Here is a 24,823-nt window from a genome sequence, read left to right on the forward strand (position 1 = left end):
GGTATTAATATTGCTTGGTTTTTGACAGATATCAAGGTAAGATCATCTTTGTCTACATTTTGTGTAGAGAAAAGTTTAGGTAAATCAAATTAGTTCTTTTTCTCTTTCCATAATCCATAGATAGATACAGGACTGCTTTTTATTTTCCTCTTTTCCAGGGAAATGTTTGTGACCAAGCTGAAGCCAAAGGGAAGAGAAATCTTCGATGTAAACATTGCAGGAGACCTTTCAGTGTTAGAGTAGAATTGGCGAAACATCTTCGCACACACCATAACTCCACAAAGAATTTTTGTGTTTCTTGCAATGAAACATTCATTAATGCTAAGAATTTTAGGTTGCACATGAAATTGCATGATTCAGATTATCTGCACAGCTGCAGTAAGTGCGACTTCATCACTCATAACAAGAGGAGCCTCAATAAACATCTTCTGTCCCATAAAGATGATAACTCTATCCTTATGCAAGATGATGAACAGGAAAATTCTTTGCAAGTATTACAACAGGAAACAATAATGAAAAAAGCATCATTTAAAACTATGAGATCAAAAACAGCGACATTGAAGTGCCCTTCATGTCGGAGGATTTTCAAGAATTACCACGTTTTTCACAAGCACAAAGTTTCAGGCTGCCGTGGGATACAGCGAAGGAAAGGAAAATTTAGTTGCCCAACATGCTCCTATGTTGGGACCAGGAAGAGAAGTTTGGAAGATCACATGGCTGTGCACACTGGGGTTTACCGATTTCACTGCACATTCTGCCCTTATCAGTGTTCTAGAAATAATATTCTTCAGGTACATATTAAGAAAACACATCTTAATGTATAGATTGAGAAACTTGATTTGAAAGGACATTTTACTTTTGTATTGAAAGTGAGATAAACAGGTGATTAAAGGCAAAATGCAGGTTACTTTCTTCACAATACATTGGACACTGATTTATTTCACTCCTTAAAACTGACAACATGGTTGGATTTCAGGACATGTATCATGCTGTAGTGAGACAAACTAAGTATATAAGTTAACCAGTTATCTTTTGATACTAAAATCTCACTGAATTTTTTCCACCACTGTACACATTTTTAAATGCTAATACAGGGATTGTAGTATAGATCATAAGCACGAATGTATATAAATCAGTTTTCCGTAAATCAGTTATTGCATTATCTACAAAATTGCACTGGTCTAGTTAAGTGTTAGGTTACTATAATCTGCACTGAAAATATTTTACATTGCATGATATGCACTATGTTCTAGCTTTTACTGTTAAAACCATTGAAAGTCTGCAAACATTTTATTGATGTTCCGTCAAGGGACCGAACCAGAAAATATGAAGCAGGAAGGGGCTTGGTTGTCGATTGTAGGATTTTATTGTAGTACATAATATGTGACAGTTAGGATAGAGGTAGTTAAGCATAGAAAGTAAGTATTTTTAATTGTCATTCCATTTTTTTGTGTTTGCTGTATGCTACTTTTGCCCCCAACCTGTGCCTCTAGGTTTGACAAACCATCAAAATTATTCCTCACTTATTTTTCATGTAAACAGTAGCAGTATAAGCTGGTGCATTGCAACTGACTTGCACATGCATATCAGTGTAGATTATACTAAGTAGTTTTTAGGGCTGGCCAGGACTCATAGATTATGTCTTTAGCACAACAGAATAGAGTGATTTTCATCCTGGAAATGAAAATGCACATTATGGGACCTGACTATTTTCTTGTCACAGGTCTACAGGTCATATTGTCATAGATAGAGTGGTCATCATATGCCAGCAACCTTAGCAGTAAGAATGAACAAAAAAATTTGAAATTTAAGGACTAGTTCTGTGTCATAATCTCTGAATCAGTCACCTGCCTTGTCTGGTGATGTATGACTAATTCAGAGAGAGTAACAGCTATTTACTTCTTAGACTTGTAATGTATTTCCACCCAATTTATATATATGTAAAACACTTTTTGTTTGAATCAGTTTTGTGACAAGACATTGAATTTCAGTAAGTTAGTTGATATCTTGAGTTAAATTTTCTTTGCAGTTTCTGTAAAACCCCTTATAGTCATGAAATTGTATTTGATTTTTGTAATCATGAAAATTCACATGATTTGTGATATGGTTTACATAGCATTTATAGGATTCCCCTTTTGGGATCTTGCATGCATAAGATAATTGTACTCCACATTTTTTTGTTGTCTTTCTATACATTCAGTAATAACTTAGGGACAGCACCAGCAACTAACTTTACAGTCCAGACATTTACAGAAAATGTTTATAATAAAGATTGATTGCCCAGTTTACGTTGTATGTATATTTTTACTGATATTCATTTTTTCCATAAATTCTTTATGAAGGCAAAGAAATTAGTAACTGAATACAAAAGAATGTCATGTACAGTGCACATTACGGGTGTAAATATTGCTATATGTAAAAACAGCACATGAAAACTAAAAGTAAATCATTGTTCATCCAAATAGATCTTGTGGTTTAGTGTTTTTAAGTTTTCCACAGGTTAAAGTGCAAATTTTACAAATGCTGAAAAGCACCAATATTATCCAGCAGTTAGAATTATCGTAATCTTGTTAATTTTTCATATGGTATATTAACATTAAGACTCTGCGTGCATACTGTATGGGGAAGAAATTTTACGCTCATTAGGCCCCATCTCTTGAACTTTCTGCACTCTCATACACTTGAATTTGTTTGCTGTCTTCATTAACCATGGCCTAAGGCAAATTAGGGTGTGGTATCAGGCAGAGATGAGATGAAGAAAAGATGGATTGAGAATTTTGAAGGGTTGTTAAATGTATTTGATTATAGAGTGGCAGATGTGGAATGTTTTGGTTATGGAGCTGTGCAAAGTGAGAGAGTCATTTAAAGTTATTTGGTGAAAAAAGAAGAGGAGGTAGAAGCTTTGTGAAAGGTGAAATGCAGCATAGTGGATGGGATTGCGCTTAAATTTCTTAAGAAAGAGGATAATTGTGTTGTTGGTTGGTTGGTATTTTCAGTATATGTATGACTCATAGTGAAATTGGTGGAATGCCTGTATAATGCTTTTGTTTAAAGGCAAGTGAGTGTTCAGATTACATAGTTACAAGTTTGTTTGTTGTACCTCATAAGTTGAATGGGAGAGTTTCAGACTCAGGAGGAAGCATGGCTTCAGGAGTGGTAGAAGGTGTGTGGATCAGGTGTATGCTTTGAAGAATGTGTGCAATAAATCTTTAGTGAAACAGAAGGATGTATATATGGCATTTATGGATCTAGAGAAAGCATATGACTGAGCTGATAGATGTTCTCTAAGTGTTGTGAATATATGGTGTGGGATGAAAGCTGTTTCAAGCAGTAATGTTTTTCTTGAGAGTAAGATGTGTGCAAGGTTGAATTGTTCCAGGTGGAGGTGGATCTGCTGCAGGGGTTTGTGATGTCACCATGGCAGTTTAGTTTGTATATGGATAAAGTGGCGAGGGGGGTGAATCCTAGGGGTCTTGGAAAGAGGAGCAGTCTGTTGGAGGTAGGGGTGCATGGGAAGTGAGTCAGTTGTTCTTTTGCTTACCACAGTGAGAAACCACAGAAGCTGGTGCCTGAGTTTGGGGAGTCTGTGTAAAAGGAGAAAGTTGAAAATGTGGATTAAAGTAATGTTATCAGGATTAACAGTGAAGAGAGACAGGGTTTTTGCAATGTAAGTTTGAATGGCGAGAATTTAGATGAAGTGAACTTTTTTAGATACTTGAAGTGGATATGACTGTCAATGGGAGCTGTTGATTGGTAGGGATTTCAGATGAGTCATAGGATGGGTGAGGGGGCAAATGTTTTGGATTTATTAGAAATTTTCTTTAAGGGCAAACTCGTGTATATTTGATGATACATAAGTCCGCTTGGTGCTGTATAGATGCAACGCATGGGCCTTAGACAGAAATATAAAGAATACAGTAAGTGTGTTAGATATTAATTGTTTGAAGACAGCATGTGGTGTGAGGAGGTTTGATTGATTAAGAAATGATAGGGTAAGGGTGAGGTGTGGTAGTAAGAGGAATATGTATGATAGAGCTGAAACACTTTGACAAATGGAGATGACTAAGAGGACATATATATCAGAAGCGGAGGGAACAAGAAGGGGGAAACCAAGAAGGAGGTGAAAGGATGGAATGAAAGGTGGTTTAAAGTTATGGGGCTTGAACATGCAGGAGGATTTGATGCATGCAAAGAATAGAGTGTAATGGAGTAATGTGGTATGCAGGAGGTAATATGCTGATTATGGTCTAAGCCAGGGCATATGAAACTGTCATAGGTAACCACAAATATATGTTTGAGACCTGATTGTGGATGGGGTTTTCTAGTTTCAATGCATTATATATGACAGCTATGCTAAAGAATGGATATGTGCAAATGAGGGCTCTTTCTTTTTTCTTTTTCTTTTTTTAGCACTAATGCAGGAAATGAGCATATGTATGATGTATCAAATTTTTTCCTTATACTTGATTCCTGTTTCCCACGTTAGGGAGATAGTGCCTGTAACAGACGAAAAAAGGTCGCATCCACTCACATTAAATCTATAGCTGTCATATGTAATGCACCAAAACCATAGCATCCTATCCACACCCAGGCCCCATAGACCTTTCCATGGTTTACCCTGGAAGCATCACATGCCCTAGTTCAGTCCAATGACTACATGTCACCTACTGTATACCACATAGCTCCAATTCATTTTGTCTTCCTGCATGTGCATGCCCTGAGCACTAAAAATATTTTTCACTTCCATCCTTCCAATCTGGTCTCATCCTTCACCTCATTCATTTTCTCTATATGTCCCTGGGGATGGGGAGAAAGAATTCTTCCCACGTATTCAAAGTGAGGCAACTAAAAGGGTAGGTAGTGGGGGGCTGGAAATCCTCCCCTCCAATTTTTACTTTTCCAAAAGAAGGAACAGAGAAGGGGTTAAGTGAAGATTTTCCCCTCTAAGGCTCAGTCCTCTGTTCTTAACGCTACCTCGCCAATGCGGGAAATGGCAAATATGTATGAAAAAATATGTGTATTATATATTTATTTTATTATACTTAATCGTTGTCTCCCGCGTCAGCGAGGTAGCACAAGGAAACAGACAAGGAATTGCCCAACCCACCCACATACACATGTATATCCATAAACGCCCATACACGCACGTATACATACATATACATTTCACCATATACATACACAGACATATACATATATTTATGTTTATTTATTTTGCTTTGTCACTGTCTCCCGCGTTTGCGAGGTAGCGCAAGGAAACAGACGAAAGAAATGGCCCAACCCACCCCCATACACATGTATATACATACACGTCCACTCACGCAAATATACATACCTATACATCTCAATGTACACATATATATACACTACATATATACCCATGCACAGAATTCACACTGTCTGCCTTTATTCATTCCCATCGCCACCTCGCCACACATGGAATACCATCCCCCTCCCCCTTAATGTGTGCGAGGTAGCGCTAGGAGAAGAAAACAAAGGCCCCATTCGTTCACACTCAGTCTCTAGCTGTCATGCAATAATGCCCGAAACCACAGCTCCCTTTCCACATCCAGGCCCCACACAACTTTCCATGGTTTACCCCAGACGCTTCACATGCCCTGATTCAATCCACTGACAGCACGTCAACCCCAGTATACCACATCGATCCAATTCACTCTATTCCTTGCCCGCCTTTCACCCTCCTGCATGTTCAGGCCCCGATCACTCAAAATCTTTTTCACTCCATCTTTCCACCTCCAATTTGGTCTCCCACTTCTCCTCGTTCCCTCCACCTCCGACACATATATCCTCTTGGTCAATCTTTCCTCACTCATTCTCTCCATGTGCCCAAACCATTTCAAAACACCCTCTTCTGCTCTCTCAACCACGCTCTTTTTATTTCCACACATCTCTCTTACCCTTACATATACATATATACATGTACATATTCATACTTGCAGCTTCCATCCATTCCCGTCGCCACCCCTGCCACACATGAAATAGCATATCCCCACCACCATCACCAACACCTCCAGCGAGGTAGTGCCAGGAAAGGACAAAAAAGGCCATATTCATTCTCACTCAGTCTCTAGCTGTCATGCATAATGCACCAAAATCACAGCTCCCTCTCCACATCCAGGCCCCACAGACCTTTCCATGGTTTACCCCAGATGCTTCACATGCCCTGGTTCAATCCATTGACAGCACATTGAACCCGATATACCACATCATTCCAATTCACTCTATTCCTTGCACACCTTTCACCCTCCTGTATGTTCAGGCCCTGATCACTCAAAATGTTTTTCACTCCATCCTTCCACCTCCAGTTTGGTCTCCTACTTCTCCTTGTTCCCTCTGTCTCTGAAACATATATCCTCTTTGTCAATCTTTCCTCACTCAATCTCTGTCCAAACTATTTCAACATGCCCTCTTCTGCTCTCTCAACCCCACACTTTTTATTTCCACACATCTATCTTACCCTTTCATTACTTACTTGATCAAACTACCTCACACCACATATTGTCCTCAGACACTTCACTTCCAACACATCCACCCTCCTCCATCCATCCCTATCCAGAGCCCATCCATATATATGTATAAGTAGTTTTTTTTCATATGTGAGTGCCATTTCCTGTATTAGTGAGGTAGCACCTGGAGAAGAAAAAGAAGGGCCTCATCCAGTCTGTTATTGTCATGTGCAATGCACTAAAATCACAGGTCCCACAGAACTTTCCATGGTCTCCCCGATGCCTCACAAGCCCTGGCTCAGTCCATTATCTGCACTTCGACCCCAGTATACCACACTGTCCCGGTTCACTCTTTCCCGTGCATGTCTTTCACCCTCATGCATGTTCAGGCCCGAATTGCTCAAAATCTTTTTCACTCCATCCTTCTATCTCGGATTTGGTCTCCCTGTTTTCTTTGTTCCCTGCATCCTGTTTGTTAACCTTTCATCGCCCATTCTGTCTATGTGTCCAAAACATTTCAGCACATCCTTTTCTGCTCTTTTGTCCTCTCTTTTTATTATCACACATCTCTCTTACCACTTCATTACTTGATCAAACCACCTCACACCATGTATTGTCCTCAGACATTTCATTTCCAGCATGTATGCAGTATCCCTATGGATCATGCAATCTAAAAATGGTAACATGTTAAAGATTATGATTGTATTGGCTGTAGTGATCCATCTCAGTTATTAACTGTAACTCCTGTATGAGAAATATCATTGAATCTTCTACTATTAAATACACAAAGAATTGTAACATTAAAATTAGCAAAGGTCTATACAAATTGGATAGCTTTGTTGATAAGATTTGTAAACAGTTCCTGTTCTTGTCCACAATAAATTTTATGACAGATGTTGCCAGACTTGAACGCACCCTACCTTCATTTAGGTAGCCACTTGTTTACCAAATGGCTTCCTAGCTACATCTCTTCATTTTATTTCTTTCTTGTATCTCCACTGATGTGATCATTACACAAAAATGTGCTTGGGAACTTATCATGTTTCATTTCCTTGCAGATTAGAAGGAATTTACTTCCAGATTAGAAAGGGTAGTGAGCAGTGGGATGAAGAAGTAAGATTATTAGTGAAAGAGAAGAGAGAAGCATTTGGACGATTTTTGCAGGGAAATAGTGCAAATGACTTGGAAATGTATAAGAAAGAGGCAGGAGGTTGAGAGAAAGGTACAAGAGGTGAAAAAGAGGGCAAATGAGAGTTGGGGTGAGAGAGTATCATTAAATTTTAGGGAGAAGAAAAAGATATTTTGGAAGGAGGTAAATAAAGTACATAAGACAAGAGAACAAATGAGAACATCGGTGAAGGGGGCTAATGGGGAGGTAATAACAAGTTGTGGTGATGTGAGGAGATGGAGTGAGTATTTTGAAAGTTTTTAAATGTGTTAGATGGTAGAGTGGCAGATATAGGGTGTTTTGGTCGAGGTGGTGTGCAAAGTGAGAGGGTTAGGGAAAATGATTTGGTAAACAGAGAAGAGACAGTGAAAGCTTTGCGGAAAATGAAAGCCAACAAGGCAGCGGGTTTGGATGGTGTTGCAGTGGAATGTGTTATAAAAGGGGGTGACTGTGTTGTTGACTAGTTGGTAAGGATATTTAATGTGTGTATGGCTCCTGGTAAAGTGCCTGAGGATTGGCGGAATGCATGCATAGTGCTATTGTACAAAGGCAAAGGGATAAGGGTGAATGTTTAAATTACAGATGTATAAGTTTGTTGAGTATTCCTGGGAAATTATGTGGGAGGGTATTGATTGAGAGGTCGAAGGCATGTATAGAGCATTGGATTGGGGAAGAGCAGTGTGGTTTCAGAAGTGGTAGAGGATGTGTGGAAAAGGTGTTTGCTTTGAAGAATGTATGTAAGAAATACTCAGAAAAAAATATTGTATTTGTATGTAGCATTTATGGATCTGGAGAAGGCATATGATAGAGATGCTCTATGGAAGATATTAAGAATATATGGTGTGAGAGGCAAGTTGCTGGAAGCAGTGAAAAGTTTTTATTGAGAAGGCATGTGCACAAGTAGGAAGAGAGGAAAGTGATTGGTTCTCAATGAGTGTCAGTTTGCGGCAGGGGTGTGTGGTCTCAATGGTTTTTTAATTTATTTATGGATGGGGTTGTTAGGGAGATGAATGCAAGAGTTTTGGAGAGAGGGGCAAGTATGCAGTCTGTTGTGGATGAGAGGGTTTGGGAAGTGAGTCAGTTGTTGTTCGCTGATGATCGCTTTTGGCTGATTCGGGTGAAAAAACTGCAGAAACTGGTGACCGAGTTCGGTAAAGTGTGTGAAAGAAGAAAGCTGCAAGTAAATGTGAATAAGAGCAAGGTTATTATGTACAGTAGGATTGAAGGACAAGTCAACTGGGAGGTAAGTTTGAATGGAGAAAAACTGGAGGAAGTTAAGTGTTTGGATTTGGCGGCGGATGGAACCATGGAAGTGGAAGTGAGTCACAGGGTGGGGGAGGAGGTGAAAGTACTGGGAGCATTGAAAAATGTGTGGAAGGCGAGAACATTATCTTGAAAAGCAAAAATGGGTATGTTTGAAGGAATAGTGGTTCCAACAATGTTATATGCTTGCAAGGCATGGGCTATAGATAGGGTTGTGCGGAGGAGGGTGGATGTGTTGGAAATGAGATGTTTGAGAACAATGTGGTGTGAGGTGGTTTGATCGAGTAAGTAATGAAAGGGTAAGAGAGATGTGTGGTAATAAAAAGAGTGTGGTCGAGAGGGTAGAAGAGGGTGTTTTGAAATGGTTTGGTCTCATGAAGAGAATGAATGAGGAAAGATTGAGAAAGAGGATATATGTGTCAGATGTGGAGGAAACGAGAAGTGGGAGACCAAATTGGAGGTGGAAAGATGGTATGAAAAAGATTTTGAGTGATCGGGGCCTGAACATGCAGGAGGGTGAAAGGCGTGCAAGGAATAGAGTGAATTGGAACGATGTGGTATACTGGGTTCGACGTGTTGTCAAGATTGACCCAGTGCATGTGAAGCGTCTGGGGTAAACCAAGAAATGTTTTGTGGGACCTGGATGTGGAAATGGAGCTGTGGTTTTGGTGCATTTTATATATATATGTATATGAATGTAGGTTTGCGGCAGGGGTGTGTGATGTCTCCATGGTTGTTTAATTTGTTTATGGATGGGGTTGTTAGGGAGGTAAATGCAAGAGTTTTGGAAAGAGGGGCAAGTATGAAGTCTGTTGGGGATGAGAGAGCTTGGGAAGTGAGTCAGTTGTTGTTCGCTGATGATACAGCGCTGGTGGCTGATTCATGTGAAAAACTGCAGAAGCTGGTGACTGAGTTTGGTAAAGTGTGTGGAAGAAGAAAGTTAAGAGTAAATGTGAATAAGAGCAAGGTTATTAGGTACAGTAGGGTTGAGGGTCAAATCAATTGGGAGGTGAGTTTGAATGGAGAAAAACTGGAGGAAGTGAAGTGTTTTAGATATCTGGGAGTGGATCTGGCAGCGGATGGAACCATGGAAGCGGAAGTGGATCATAGGGTGGGGGAGGGGGCGAAAATTCTGGGGGCCTTGAAGAATGTGTGGAAGTCGAGAACATTATCTCGGAAAGCAAAAATGGATATGTTTGAAGGAATAGTGGTTCCAACAATGTTGTATGGTTGCGAGGCGTGGGCTATGGATAGAGTTGTGCGCAGGAGGATGGATGTGCTGGAAATGAGATGTTTGAGGACAATGTGTGGTGTGAGGTGGTTTGATCGAGTGAGTAACGTAAGGGTAAGAGAGATGTGTGGAAATAAAAAGAGCGTGGTTGAGAGAGCAGAAGAGGGTGTTTTGAAGTGGTTTGGGCACATGGAGAGAATGAGTGAGGAAAGATTGACCAAGAGAATATATGTGTCGGAGGTGGAGGGAACGAGGAGAAGAGGGAGACCAAATTGGAGGTGGAAAGATAGAGTGAAAAAGACTTTGTGATCGGGGCAAGGAATAGAGTGAATTGGAGCGATGTGGTATACCGGGGTTGACGTGCTGTCAGTGGATTGAATCAAGGCATGTGAAGCGTCTGGGGTAAACCATGGAAAGCTGTGTAGGTATGTATATTTGCGTGTGTGGACGTATGTATATACATGTGTATGGGGGGGGGGGTTGGGCCATTTCTTTCGTCTGTTTCCTTGCGCTACTTCGCAAACACGGGAGACAGCGACAAAGTATAATAAAAAAATAAATATATATATATTATTTATTTTATATATTTTTTTTTTTTTTTTTTTCATACTATTCGCCATTTCCCGCATTAGCGAGGTAGCGTTAAGAACAGAGGACTGGGCCTTTGAGGGAATATCCTCATATGGCCCCCTTCTCTGTTCCTTCTTTTGGAAAATTTAAAAAAAAAATGAGAGGGGAGGATTTCCAGCCCCCCGCTCCCTTCCCTTTTAGTCGCCTTCTACGACATGCAGGGAATACGTGGGAAGTATTCTTTCTCCCCTATATATATTTATCTATTTATTCACTTTGCCCCGTCGCCGTCCCCCGCACCAGCGAGGCAGCGCAAGGAAACAGACGAAAGAATGGCCCAACCCACCCACACACACATGCACACACATACACATATATATATATATATGGGTGGGTTGGGCCATTCTTTCGTCTGTTTCCTTGCGCTACCTCGCTAACGCGGGAGACAGCGACAAAGTATAGAAGAAAAAAAAATTTGAAATATTCAAAATAAAAAGGCAACATCAAAGCTGTGTTGTGGTAAACAGCATTATGACGGAGAGACATTTAAGGATGATAAGCAAGCCCAATTCTATAGTCGAGGTGCTGTCAGTGGACTGAACTAAGGCATGTGAAGTGTTTAGGGTATTCCATGGCAAGGTCTAAGGGTTATGAGTAGGGAGCTATGGTTTCGGTGCATTATATATGACAGGGAGATAATGGATGTGGCCTATAGACCCCGTCCCTGGCGTTATCTAGCTCTCGGGGAAACGGCGACGAAGTATTAAGAAAAAAAAAAAGATGTAGGTCTTTTAACATTTTATTAGTTATATGGCCAATCTTAAAGCTTATACAATTTTCCATTGAACATTGAAAAAATAGACATGTCAGAATATGAAAAAAACAAACGTTCCATATCTCAAATGAATCTCCTATCACAGTATCCGAAATAATATGACAAAAAAATTTGAATGAGGGACATGATTCGTCTGAACCATCAATATGAAGACGTGATGAAACTAAAAGCCAAGAGTAAAAAGCTTTACAGGAAACCCAGAGTTGGAATCAAGAATAATTCATTTAAATATGTAATAGATAAATGGAACTGATTACTAATAATCTTAACAGACACAAAATTTGAGAATATACGAAGGAAAGTTTGATAAATTCTGATATAGTTCATAAATTGTAATAAATTAGAGGTAATCTCTAGTGACCATAACAGAACTAATGAGTTGGTGCCAAAGACAAAGGAAGCCTTCAACCAAGGGAGTTAGTTGGTGCCAAAGGCAAACGGTGCTTTCAATCAGCACAGTCAGTAGACAAGCAGTTGGTGTCTTCTGCTAAAAAGAGTCATTGGCAGATGCAGGCAATGCCTTCAACCCGAAGAGTTTGTGCTTTCAAATGGTACTTTCTACCAGAGCTGTGGGAAATTGACTAAGGGTAATGAGTCTTGACAATCAGACACATAAATGTTCCAGTTCAGGCTACAATGGTCGTTATCTAGAAAAAAAAACTATGATGATAGTGAACTTTATAAAGAGATATCATAACTGAGATGTGCAATATCAATGTACATTTATAAAAACTGTTGGATCTAGGAATTTAATCGTCATTCTGAAATGGACGTGGAGTAATATAGAGATTTGTGATGTCAGTAAAGGTGATGTAAATTGAAGCGAATACAGATATCTTGTCAGGAGATAACCTGCCAGTCGTACTCATATTGGAAGTGCATAATAGGCGAAGATGTTTCAGGGAAATGGTTATTACTAAGACCATCAAGGACCCCGGCTTATAATGATTGAAAATGGGAAACTTTCCCGCCATGCGCGCTCTCTCCAGGGAGGATTATTTCATGGAATGTTTTAATATCATACGAGTCCCCTAGCTTTAAAAAAGCATCAAATAGTCACCATCCTCTTCCGCCATGGAGAGGGGTCTCTGATAAATCATAAACGTCGCGAGAATACGGACACAAAGGGAAATTGTGGCCATAAATGAAGAAGGAGAGAAGGGGTAGCGAGGGTTGGCTTTGCTGCTCCCTGCCTGCCTGGGTCGTGTGTCTCCCCCGCGCCATGTCGCTGACACAGTGTAAACAATCTTAGTCCGCACCCTAAGGTACCTCTGGGCCTGCCATTCTCTCGCGCCAGGGTTTGATATATGCCTCAAAGTGAGTCAATTGGTATTTTGAAGGTTGGTGATAAGATTCTCCATTAGGGGGGTTAGGGGTGTGTGTGTGAGTGTGACATTTAAGAGCAAAATGTTTCTATTGAGATCGATCGTTGTTCCGGGCTGTAAGGGCATGTGTGCCCCGTTCAATTGAGGGGGGTGGGGGGAAATCATTAATTACGAAGGTTAATCATGATCCATTGTTATCATTCAACTTTTTAACGTGTGGAACTACACAGCAAACTAGGCATTGACTTGTTGTGCTCTGTATAACTTGTGTCATGAAAGCATGACGGGTTTAAAACTTTGGTTGTTAGTATTTTTATTGGAAACCAGTGATATCAACACGGATAAAATGTTGGAAAATTTCCTCCAATTGGCATAGGAGGTGTTATGTTATTACTAATACGCCATATTTTCCATTGTTCCGTGGCTCTCCTAACTGTCAGGGTTTGTTAACAAGGTAATATTGGCAGTTCTCAAGTACAGCTCCGCATGGTTGTTGATACGACCCCATACTTAAATGTTACATTACTGTCGTGTTTCCAGAATAAGATGACAGTGACACAGCCAGATTTGGAGCATAGTATTTCACTGAACGATGTGAAATAAGGTGATAACGGTGAAATCAGGATAAATGGAATAGTAGTAGGTCATGTATTTGTAAAATGGGATCTCAATGTCTCTAAACTTAAGGATTGACTGTTATATACTGGACCATTGTGGTATACAAGGGGACACTGTGGTGTCAGTGGCCTGAACCAGTGTTCGAAGTGATGATGGGAAACCACAGAAAAGTCTGTGGGGCCTGGTTGTTGATTGTCGTGGTGCATTATTCATGACATGAAGAGTGGATTGGTATGAATGAGCCCATTTCTTTGTTCCTGGCATTCTTTGAGTAACATGGGAAATGGTAAATATGTTTGAATAGAAAGAATATTGCCGTTGGATCTGTGAGATACATCTATCATTCTGTTGGGAACTTTGTTGGCATTTGATTTGTTTGTATGAGCAATTTTTTTTATTGTTTTATATTTTTGTGAATTTCTCTTGAGATCTCCATACCAGTGATGTAGCACCATACTTTCTGGTCCTTTTGATTTTTTTTTTATTGGGCTAAGTGTAAAAAGATTTCCAGTGAGATGAAAGAAGCAATTGATAATGGACTTAGCTTAACCAGGGTGAAATGACATGACAGAGATTGATAAACCATTTATCGCTTACCCTTGTCTGAGCAGTAGGCTCTTACCACAAGTTTGTTATTTCTCCCTGGGTATGTTGAAGTTCTTTTCACTTGATTTTTGGTTCTGTTATTACTTATGTAGTTCCTTATAGTTGATTTCCATCTTTTGGATCCTTAGGGTTCCTCCATCCTGGACTCTTCATTCGTCTTTGTAATGTTGGTGTAAGCTTTGTATTCATTGTATATCTAATTCTGCCTAATGTGTGTCCATTCTATTTTTGAAGATATTTATGTTTTCAGTTGTTTCGACCAACTCTGTGATAAGATGATTGCATATTTTTGTGGCTATCACGGCAAAAGATTCTTTTCTCTTTGTAGAGTTTGTTACCTTGGGTAAAGTTTAAGGCTTTCTCCACTTGTTCCTGCAATGCTTACTGACTGTCTCCTTAGCTGAACTGTATCACATACATCCTTGTCATATGGCCACAAATCATCTTATATAGCTATCATGTCTGCTGTCAGTATTCTCTGTCGTAGGGTAGGCTTTTCCAAATTCCATAGTCTTATTGGATAAGTTAAGTCCATTCTTGGGAGTTCTATAGTAGCTCCATGTTGGACTACACCAATTTTTCCATATATTGATATAATTGGGATGTAAGAGTGAATGGAGAATACTTAAAGGAAGTAAAGTTTTTTAGATATCTGGGAGTGGACATAGCAGCAGATGGAACCATGGAAGTTGAAGTGTAACAGGGTGGGGGAGTGGGGAAGATTCTGGGAGTGATGAAGAATGTGTGAAAGGAGAGAACATTATCTCAGAGAGCAAAAATAGGTATGTTTGAAGGAATAGTAGTTCCAACAATGTTTTATGATTGGGAGGCATGGGCTGTAGATATGTTTGTATGGAGGAGGGTGGATGTGTTGGAAATGAAATGTTTGAGGACAATATGTGGTGTGAGGTGGTTTGTTTGGGTAAGTAATGAAATACCATCCAAACCCACCGCCTTGCTGGCTTTCATCTTCTGCAAGGCTTTCACTACCTCTTCTCTGTTCACCGTACCATTCTCCTTGACCCTCTCACTTCACACACCACCTCGACCAAAGCACCCTAGATCTGTCACACATTCAACAAACCTTCAAAATACTCACTTCATCTCCTCACTTCATCACTACTTGTTATTTTACCTGCCCACTTGCCCACCTCCTCTGATGTTCCCATCTGTTCTCTTGTCTTACACAAGTTATAACTGGGTATAGGGGAGAAAGAGTACTTCCCACATATTCCCTGTGTCATAAGAGGCGACTAAAAGGAGAGGGAGTGAGGGGTTGGATATCCCCTCCAGTTTTTACTTTAACAAAAGAAGGAACAGGAAGGGGGCCAAGTGAGAATTTTTCCTCTTAAGGTTCAGTCTTCTGTTCTTAATGCTACTTTGCTAATGTGGGAAAGTGCGAATATGTTTGAAGTATATAAGTGTATCCATATTATATGATGCACCACATACACAGGCTGTTCTGTGTAGGTGGTTTGCGAGGGATTATGCAACCTGTGGATATGTTCCTGATTTTGATTGTTTCAGGAGAATGTGCAGTAGATAATTATTCATCAGCTTCCATTTTTTTTTTTTTTTTTCACTTGTGTCAATAGTGTCATGAGATTTTCTGTAGAGTTATTGAATGAATATTATGCTCTCTTCTAGATACGATGAGTTGTAATCTTCATTAGTCTGCTACTTTGGTCAGCTGGACATCAAGAGACAGAATTACAATGGATCCCAAAATTTTAAAGATGGAGGAAGATCCGGATGGCTGCACCCAGCAGGTGGCTGTGATCATGACTGGGCAGGTGAGCTTCATTTTTAAAGTTTCTCTGAATAGATGTTTTTAAGGGCTTGACAGTTTTGATTGTCTTTTTTAGTTCTCTACTTACTGTTGTACAATATTATGGCTTATGAAGAGCCTCGTGTATGCATTGCATTTGAACATTTCCAGGGTTTCCTCCGTTCAAGGACGTAGTATCACAGACATTCTTCTCTTTTTCATTGTATCTGCTGTCTTTATATTTATACATCTTTTTATTGATCCTTCTCGTCATCAAGCCCACTCCAAATTCCATGGGATAAATCAGGTACATATAGCTTTCCAAGTAACTGGTACTACTGAACATATGCCCAGTGTCAAATATAAATTTTCTTACGTATGTAAGTGCTTACTTTTCCAATTTGATTTGTCAGGCAAGATCACGATCTCCTTTCTTAACAGCTCTGTACAAAAAAATGAGGTGCTTCTATTTCCTTGGATCTGAAATCATTCCTACGGCATCCTCATTTGAAATTTCCTTAGGCCTAATTGATTCTCTCAGCATCTGTCTTTCTCTTCCACAGTCTCTCTCCTTGCGGTTTCATCTGTATTACTGTATATCTTCCAGAATCAAGCCACTCATTCTACATGGCCATACTCTCCCAAAAGACTTCCATTTGTCTTTCAAATATCATCTTACCACATACCTTTTTTTGTTTTTAATACATTGGAGGCTTCAGTCATGGACAAGTTCGCATCAAGGCTAGGCCATAATTGAAAAATAGAAAGGATTTTGAAAGGGAGAAATAAGAGACAAGGGAAAATATCTATGAATTTTGGAGGAAGTGAAAAACATGTTTTTGAAATGAGCCAGATAATATTTAATGGGAAAGACAAGGAAGAGAGTGACAGCAATTCTCTGATTTTCTTTACTATTCTCTCCTGCTGAATACAGATGATTTAGTGTCTTCTACATAGTGTTACATTTACCACATTTTCTTCTCCCTTTTAATGAAGGAACTGAAGTTCATCTCTGGTAAAAACAGGTATTCAGCAGGTATGCTGTTATTTTTTTTTACATTGGAGGCTCTAGTCATGGACAAAAGCCATTGGACAGGGAAATATAGAAACGTGAAGAGACAGAAGCATTAGTTTAGAACATTTGGGTTGGAGCATTAGTTAGAAGCAGTAGGTAGGAACATTAGGCAGGAGCATAAGATGGAAGTAGTTAGCTGGAACGTTAGGTAGAAACCTATACGAACACTGTGCTAGAGTTGCCCTCTGCCAGTATACTGTTAAGGATAAGGCACTTAAGGCTAAGAGATGGCACTAGAGTTCACTAGTTATGGAAATTATTGTCGTAGCCACCCTCTTGGGGTATTTCCAGTTGGGAACAGACATCAGAGATGTAGATAGATAGAAAAGAAGAGACATTGGGAAGTATTTACAGATTTTGGAGGAAGTGAAAAACCTGTCTTTTAGAATGAGCAAGGTCATAGTTTTTGGGAATGACATGTGAAGGTGGAGAGTTCCAAAGATTCAAGGTGTAGGGAAAGAAACAGTTATCAAAACGGCCCACCCTTGAGTTGCCAATGGCCACACAGTAATCGTGTGACACAGCAGCTTGACGAGTGTTGTGTGGTCCAGCTAGTGATGGGGGCTTACAAGCATCCAGCTCTCAGGAGCAAAAACTAAAGGAATACCCATAGAAGATGGAAAGTGAACTAACTTTGCAGTGTAGGGCAAGAGGGTCATGTTTTGAAAATAGCCTTGGAGAGTTTGTAAGTTGTACTGTTTTCGATTTAACTCTGTCAAGTAAGAATGCATGGCTAGAACCACCCCAGGTGTGAGAGCAGTACTCCATACAAGGACGAATCAATCCTTTTTGTAAACTGAGCAACTGCTTAGAGGAAAAGAAATTTTGACATCTAAACATGACTCCCAATTTCTTAGAGGCAGACTTTAGCTATTTCCATAATGTGGGGTTTCCAAGAAAGAGTGGATGGCATAGTAACACCAAATATGTTCTGAGTCAAGAGGTGGCATTGCTGAACCATCAAAGGAGAGACGTGTGTTGAGGAGTTCTATAAAGAGGGTTGGGTAGAAATGGGGTCTTGGATTCATTAACTAGATTTCATTTACCCCACTGAGATATCCTTTCCAAGTCTGAGTTTATTGAGGAAGCTGAGACAAGATGCATATCAAGTGAGAGAAGGAGCAGAATTGAAGGATGTGGAAGAATGCAGTGTTGTGTTGTCAGTCTTTGAGTGCATTCCTGTAGATTCGCTTATCTTCTGTATGGTGTGGATGCTACTCTTCAATGCCATAGCAACAAGCAGCTGTTGATTTGCTAGACATATGTCCAAATTCATTCAGCATTGTGATCTGGCTAACTCATGGTAAACTATGAGTGCTTACTGGATACTCAGATATGGTGACTAGTTCAAGTGGGCAGAAGTGTAGAGATATGAGTGGAAAATTATTTGCCCTTACTCTTTGATTGCCAGGATAGAATTGACAAGGTAGTTAGCATGGCATGTGCAGCATTGGCTTCCCCATGGTGCTAGGTTAGGAGAACTTACATTTTATTATGACAGTTCATGGTATGTTGAAAAATGAGATTGATTTATGTTGTATGTTGAAAAATGAGATTGATTTACGTGCCCATGATATATGCGTGATGCCCCTATGATTGTTTAATATGTTTATGGATCAGGTGGTTAGGGAGGGGAATTAAAGAGTTTTTGGAGAGGGGCAAGTATGCAGTCTGTTGTGGATGAGAGGGCTTGGGAAGTGAATCAGTTGTTCACTGATGATACAGTGCTGGTGGCTGATTTGGGTGAGAACCTGCAGAGGTTGGTGACTGAGTTTGGTAAAGTGTGTGAAAGGAGAAAGTTGAGAGTAAATGTGAATGATTGCAAGGTTATTAGATTCAGTAGGATTGAGGGGAACTTGATTTTAATTAGGAGGTAAGTTTGCATGGAGAAAATTGGAGGAAGTGAAGTGTTTTAGGTATCTGAGAGTGGACTTAGCAGTGGATGGAACCATGGAAGTGGAAGTGAGTCACAGGGTTGGGGAGGGGGCAAAGGTTCTGAGAGCGTTGAAGAATGTGTGGAAGGCGAGAATGTTGTCTTGGGGAGCAAAAATGGGTATGTGGTATGGGAATAGTGGTTCCAACAATGTTATATGTTTGTAAGGCTTGGGCTATGGATAGGGTTGTATGGAGGGTGGATGTGTTGGAAATGAAATGTTTGAGGACAATATGTAGTGTGGCGAGGTAACGATGGGAATGGATGAAGGTAGCAAGTATGAATATATACATGTGTATATATGTATGTGTCTATGTATAAGTTGATATTCATTTATTTATTTATTTTGCTTTGTTGCTGTCTCCCGCATTTGCGAGGTAGCACAAGGAAACAGACGAAAGAAATGGCCCAACCCACCCCCATACACATGTATATACACACACGTCCACACACGCAAATATACATGCCTATACATCTCAATGTACACATATATATATTACACACACAGACACATACATATATACCCATGCACACAATTCACACTGTCTGCCTTTATTCATTCCCATCGCCACCTCGCCATACATGCACATGGAATACCATCCCCCTCCCCCCCTCATGTGTGTGGGGTAGCGCTAGGAAAAGACAACAAAGGCCTCATTCGTTCACACTCAGTCCCTAGCTGTCATGCAATAATGCCCGAAACCACAGCTCCCTTTCCACATCCAGGCCCCACACAGCTTTCCATGGTTTACCCCAGACGCTTCACATTCCCTGATTCAATCCACTGACAGCCCGTCAACCCCGGTATACCACATCGATCCAATTCACTCTATTTCTTGCACGCCTTTCACCCTCCTGCATGTTCAGGCCCCGATCACTCAAAATCTTTTTCACTCCATCTTTCCACCTCCAATTTGGTCTCCCACTTCTCCTCGTTCCCTCCACCTCCGACACATATATCCTCTTGGTCAATCTTTCCTCACTCATTCTCTTCATGTGCCCAAACCATTTCAAAACACCCTCTTCTGCTCTCTCAACCACGCTCTTTTTATTTCCACACATCTCTCTTACCCTTACATTACTTACTCGATCAAACCACCTCACACCACACATTGTCCTCAAACATCTCATTTCCAGCACATCCACCCTCCTGCGCACAACTCTATCCATAGCCCACGCCTCGCGACCATACAACACTGTTGGAGCCACTATTCCTTCAAACATACCCATTTTTGCTTTCTGAGATAATGTTCTCGACTTCCACACATTCTTCAAGGCTCCCAGGATTTTCGCCCCTTCCCCTACCCTATGATTCACTTCCACTTCCATGGTTCTATCCGCTGCCAGATCCACTCCCAGATATCTAAAACACTTTACTTCCTCCAGTTTTTCTCCATTCAAACTTACCTCCCAATTGACTTGACCCTCAACCCTACTGTACCTAATAACCTTGCTCTTATTCACATTTACTCTTAACTTTCTTCTTTCACACACTTTACCAAACTCAGTCACCAGCTTCTGCAGTTTCCCACATGAATCAACCACCAGCGCTGTATCATCAGCGAACAACAACTGACTCACTTCCCAAACTCTCTCATCCCCAACAGACTTCATACTTGCCCCTCTTTCCAAAACTCTTGCATTCACCTCCCTAACATCCCCATCCATTAACAAATTAAATAACCATGGAGACATCACACACCCCTGCCACAAACCTACATTCACTGAGAACCAATCACTTTCCTCTCTTCCTACACGTACACATGCCTTACATCCTCGATAAAAACTTTTCACTTCTAACAACTTGCCTCCCACACCATATATTCTTAGTACCCTCCACAGAGCATCTCTATCAACTCTATCATATGCCTTCTCCAGATCCATAAATGCTACATACAAATCCATTTGGTTTTCTAAGTATTTCTCACATACATTCTTCAAAGCAAACACCTGATCCACACATCCTCTACCATGTCTGAAACCACACTGCTCTTCCCCAATCTGATGCTCTGTACATGCCTTCACCCTCTCAATCAATACCCTCCCATATGATTTCCCAGGAATACTCAACAATATTATACCTCTGTAATTTGAGCACTCACTCTTATCCCCTTTGCCTTTGTACAATGGCACTATGCAAGCATTCCGCCAATCCTCAGGCACCTCACCATGAATTATACATACATTAAATAACCTTACCAACCAGTCAACAATACAGTCACCTCCTTTTTTAATAAATTCCACTGCAATACCATCCAAACCTACTGCCTTGCTGGCTTTCATCTTCCGCAAAGCTTTTACTACCTCTTCTCTGTTTACCAAATTATTTTCCCTAACCCTCTCACTTTGCACACCACCTCGACCAAAACACCCTATCATCAAACACATTCAACAAACCTTCAAAATACTCACTCCATCTCCTTCTCACATCACCACTACTTGTTATCACCTACCCATTAGCCCCCTTCACTGAAGTTCCCATTTGCTCCCTTGTCTTACGCACTTTATTTACCTCCTTCCAGAGCTGCTGCTAAGAGAGGAAAATATTTTGTGACGTTGATATAAGTTGTAAGATATGCTGTCAGCACTAATTGAAATAAAGACATATAAGACAGCTTGTCCTCATAAATTGTATCCATGGATAATGAAAGGGGAAAAATGAGATAGGTTAACCCTTGGCTGTTCTTTGATATGAGGAAAGTTCTAGAGGAGTGGATGCTTGAGAATGTAACACCAGTTTTTAAAAAAGATTGTAATTCACTGCACAGAAATTATCATCCAATTACATTGTCTGTAGTTGGTAAACCTATGGAAATTGTCATTTGAGGTAAGTTGGTAAACTGTTTAGAGGACCACCACTTAATAAAAGATTCTTGGCTTTTTTTTTATGAAATTGCTCATGTCAGAAAATTCTGGTTGATTTCGTTATTGATATCATCAACTTTTTTAAGGAAGGTAAAGCAGTTGATGTCCCCTATCTAGATTTTGAAAAAGCATTTGATAAAGTTCCACATTAAAGGAAACTAACAAAAGTTAAGTCACGTGGTTTAGTTGAGGTTGGACTTCAGTGGTTAGGATATTGGTTGTGTGGCCTTAAACAAAGAGTTGTGATAGATGGTCTGGCCTCTAAATTGAAATACACAGCAAGTGGTGTGCCACAAGGATCAGTCTTGTGGCAGGTTCTCTTATATGATAATGATTGATAATTGGCTGCATTTTAAGATATGGAAAGTCATAGATGATACTCAGGAAATATATCTATTAAGAGAAATTAAACAGCTACTGTTTCAAACAGACATAAACAAACTTATGAATGAGGGTCACAGCTGGCAAATGAATTTTGATATCTATAAGTGCAAAGTTTTACTTATTGGTGGTAAAAATGAAATGGCAACTGTGGTATGAATTCTCTTGAACCATGGTTAGTGCAAAGTTTTACAACTTGGTTGTTAAAAAGGCAGCTATTGTATGAATTCTCTTTAACCACTGAAGGTAGATGAGGAAAAGACTTGGTTATAGTAATCCCTTATATTTTACAGAAGAGTAAGCAGTGTGCAGAAGCAGTTAGAAAGATAAGAAAAAAAGAAAGATATAGGTAGGACTATTGAATTCAAGTTTAAGGAAATTTTCCTTATTAGTATATTCCCAGCTTTAATATTGTGTTCAGTTTTGGTCATCCTACTTGAAAAAAGACACAACAAAGATCTAACAAGCTACTTATAGATTGATTAGTCTTATTTTACTTTTTGTGATGGTTACATACACACACACACAGGCAAACCTTTGCCTGGAAAGACGAAGTACTTTTTGTTCACTTGATTGTTAACAAATGGAATGACTGATCAACTAGAGTGATTGAGAGTAGTACTGTACATACATTTAAGAATTGATTGATAAATGTTTCAAATTGACAAATGTACCCCCATAGTTACATGAAAAGATTACCATATTTATCTGTTAAAGATATCTGTTTCTTGCCACTCTTACCATGCTGACCTTTATTGTATTTTACTTTGAGGAAGCTAGAAAACAGTTGCTCATGAAAATAATTAAGAAGAGGTTGTACAGTTATTTATAAGAAGGCTTTTTTTTTCAACTTGCCATAGTTGATTTTTATGTCTTTGATGCATCTTATTGAATTTAGAGTGGTGGTAATAGGTACATGGATGGACAGAAATTTTTCCTATTATTTCTGAATATTAGCGAGATGCTTTTTATAAATTATATTGGTAACTAATGAATCATTCATTTTTTACAGGTGTACCGAGATGCTGGTTTACAGCACAGCAAGCATCCTGTTGTTGAGGGACTGCTTTATGACAAACTTTGCAAGATTGGTAAACACAAGCTTAGAGATGAAGTGCGAAGGATGGCATTAAGTATTGCAATTTCAGTAGGTGTCTCCTTTGGTTTCTGGCTTACAGATATGATATATTGTATAACAGTGATTTTAAAAATTTTTTAGCTCTTGACAAAACTGAAATGACAGCCTTATGATGGTTGTTTAATTTGTTTATGGATGGGGTTGTTAGGGAGATGAATGCAAGAGTTTTGGAAAGGGGGGCAAGTATGCAGTCTGTTGTGGATGAGAGAGCTTGGGAAGTGAGTCAGTTGTTGTTCGCTGATGATATAGCACTGGTGGCTGATTCATGTGAGAAACTGCAGAAGCTGGTGACTGAGTTTGGTAAAGTTTGTGAAAGAAGAAAGTTGAGAGTAAATGTGAATAAGAGCAAGGTTATTAGGTACAATACAGTTGAGGGTCAAGTCAATAGGGAGGTAAGTTTGAATGGAGAAAAACTGGAGGAAGTGAAGTGTTTTAGATATCTGGGAGTGGATTTGGCAGCGGATGGAACCATGGAAGCGGAAGTAAGTCATAGGGTGGGGGAGGGGGTGAAAGCTCTGGAAGCTGAGTGGAGAGTGGAGAGATGATTAAGGGACAGCGTAGCCCTACCAATAATAAACTATGCAGTCGAAACATGGATACGGAATGAGGCACAGAGGTAGAGAATCAAGGGTATGGAAATGAGCTGTTTGAGAAGAGCATGTGGTGTGACTAGATGGAAGAAAGAAATGAAAGGGTGTATGAGAGATGTGGTATGGCAAGGAATGCAAAGGGAATTAATTTTGGAGTGATAGAATGTGTTAAACATAATACTTTTTGGTGTTTTGGTCATGTGGAAAGAATGCAAGACAAGGAGTTTACAAGGAGAGTGTATGATAGTACAGTTAAAGGGGTTGGTGTGAGTGGAAGACCACTTGTGACATGGACGAATATGGTGGAGGGAGAGAAACAGAGGAAGAATTTATGGAATGGTGTATGTGAGGGATGCATGTAAGGACAGGGGTAAGTGGAGACTCTTTTTGCTGTGGCCATCCCTTGATAGGAGTTCCAGAGGGAACGGGTGTCAGAGATATGGATAGAAAGCATGTGAAGAACCCAAACTTGCTGGAATATGTTTCACCAAGGAGTGTTCAAGAAGTTGCATCATAAAGACTTAGGATCTTGTAGTTTTCACGACTGATGTAAACCTCTTCTGACTGCCCACAAAGATGAATGAATGAAATTTGACAAGAAATACAGTGTTTAGGACCAGGAAACATGGAGAACCAGAAATACAGTGTTTAGGACCAGGAAACAGGAGAACCAGTAATACAGTGTTTAGGACCAGGAAACATGGAGAACCAGAAATACAGTGTTTAGGACCAGGAAACATGGAGAACCATGTTGTGGAGTGACAAGTCAACATTTGCTGTGACTGAAAACACCGGAGGGAGGGTGTTCAGGCCACCCCACTTTGACTGCATCTACTACAGTCTACAGAAAAGACACCCACCTTCTCCTCTGGTTTGGGACTGTTTCAACTACTGTAGGGTAGGTAATATGGTAATCTTAGCAAGAATGTGAAATTGAATCAGGGAGTACTTAAATTTATTTATTGACCATTTTCTGATTCATTGCAAAGG

General features: G+C 39.9%; 2 protein-coding genes across 4 annotated transcripts in view; both read left to right on the forward strand.

Moving 5' to 3' along the window:
* LOC139766254 (uncharacterized) overlaps positions 1 to 2,286 on the forward strand; it is a 28,298-nt gene extending 26,012 nt beyond the window's left edge. For 2 of the 3 annotated variants that reach the window (XM_071694644.1, XM_071694645.1), the window contains exon 5: positions 159 to 959. In XM_071694644.1, the coding sequence (XP_071550745.1) occupies positions 159 to 824 (666 nt within the window). In that variant the 3' untranslated portion in view covers positions 825 to 959. Of the gene's footprint in view, positions 1 to 158 lie in introns of all 3 variants that reach the window. The other variant, XM_071694643.1, reaches the window with a different exon arrangement.
* Positions 2,287 to 12,695: 10,409 nt separating this feature from the next.
* Positions 12,696 to 24,823, forward strand: part of LOC139766253 (uncharacterized) — a 181,574-nt gene continuing 169,446 nt past the window's right edge. The window contains exons 1-3 of the mRNA XM_071694642.1: positions 12,696 to 12,851; positions 15,731 to 15,876; positions 23,118 to 23,252. Of these exons, the coding sequence (XP_071550743.1) occupies positions 15,799 to 15,876; positions 23,118 to 23,252 (213 nt within the window). The 5' untranslated portion in view covers positions 12,696 to 12,851; positions 15,731 to 15,798. The remainder of the gene's footprint in view (positions 12,852 to 15,730; positions 15,877 to 23,117; positions 23,253 to 24,823) is intronic.

The sequence above is a fragment of the Panulirus ornatus genome, chromosome 57, assembly GCF_036320965.1.
Source record: "Panulirus ornatus isolate Po-2019 chromosome 57, ASM3632096v1, whole genome shotgun sequence".
Classification (NCBI taxonomy): Eukaryota; Metazoa; Arthropoda; class Malacostraca; order Decapoda; family Palinuridae; genus Panulirus; species Panulirus ornatus.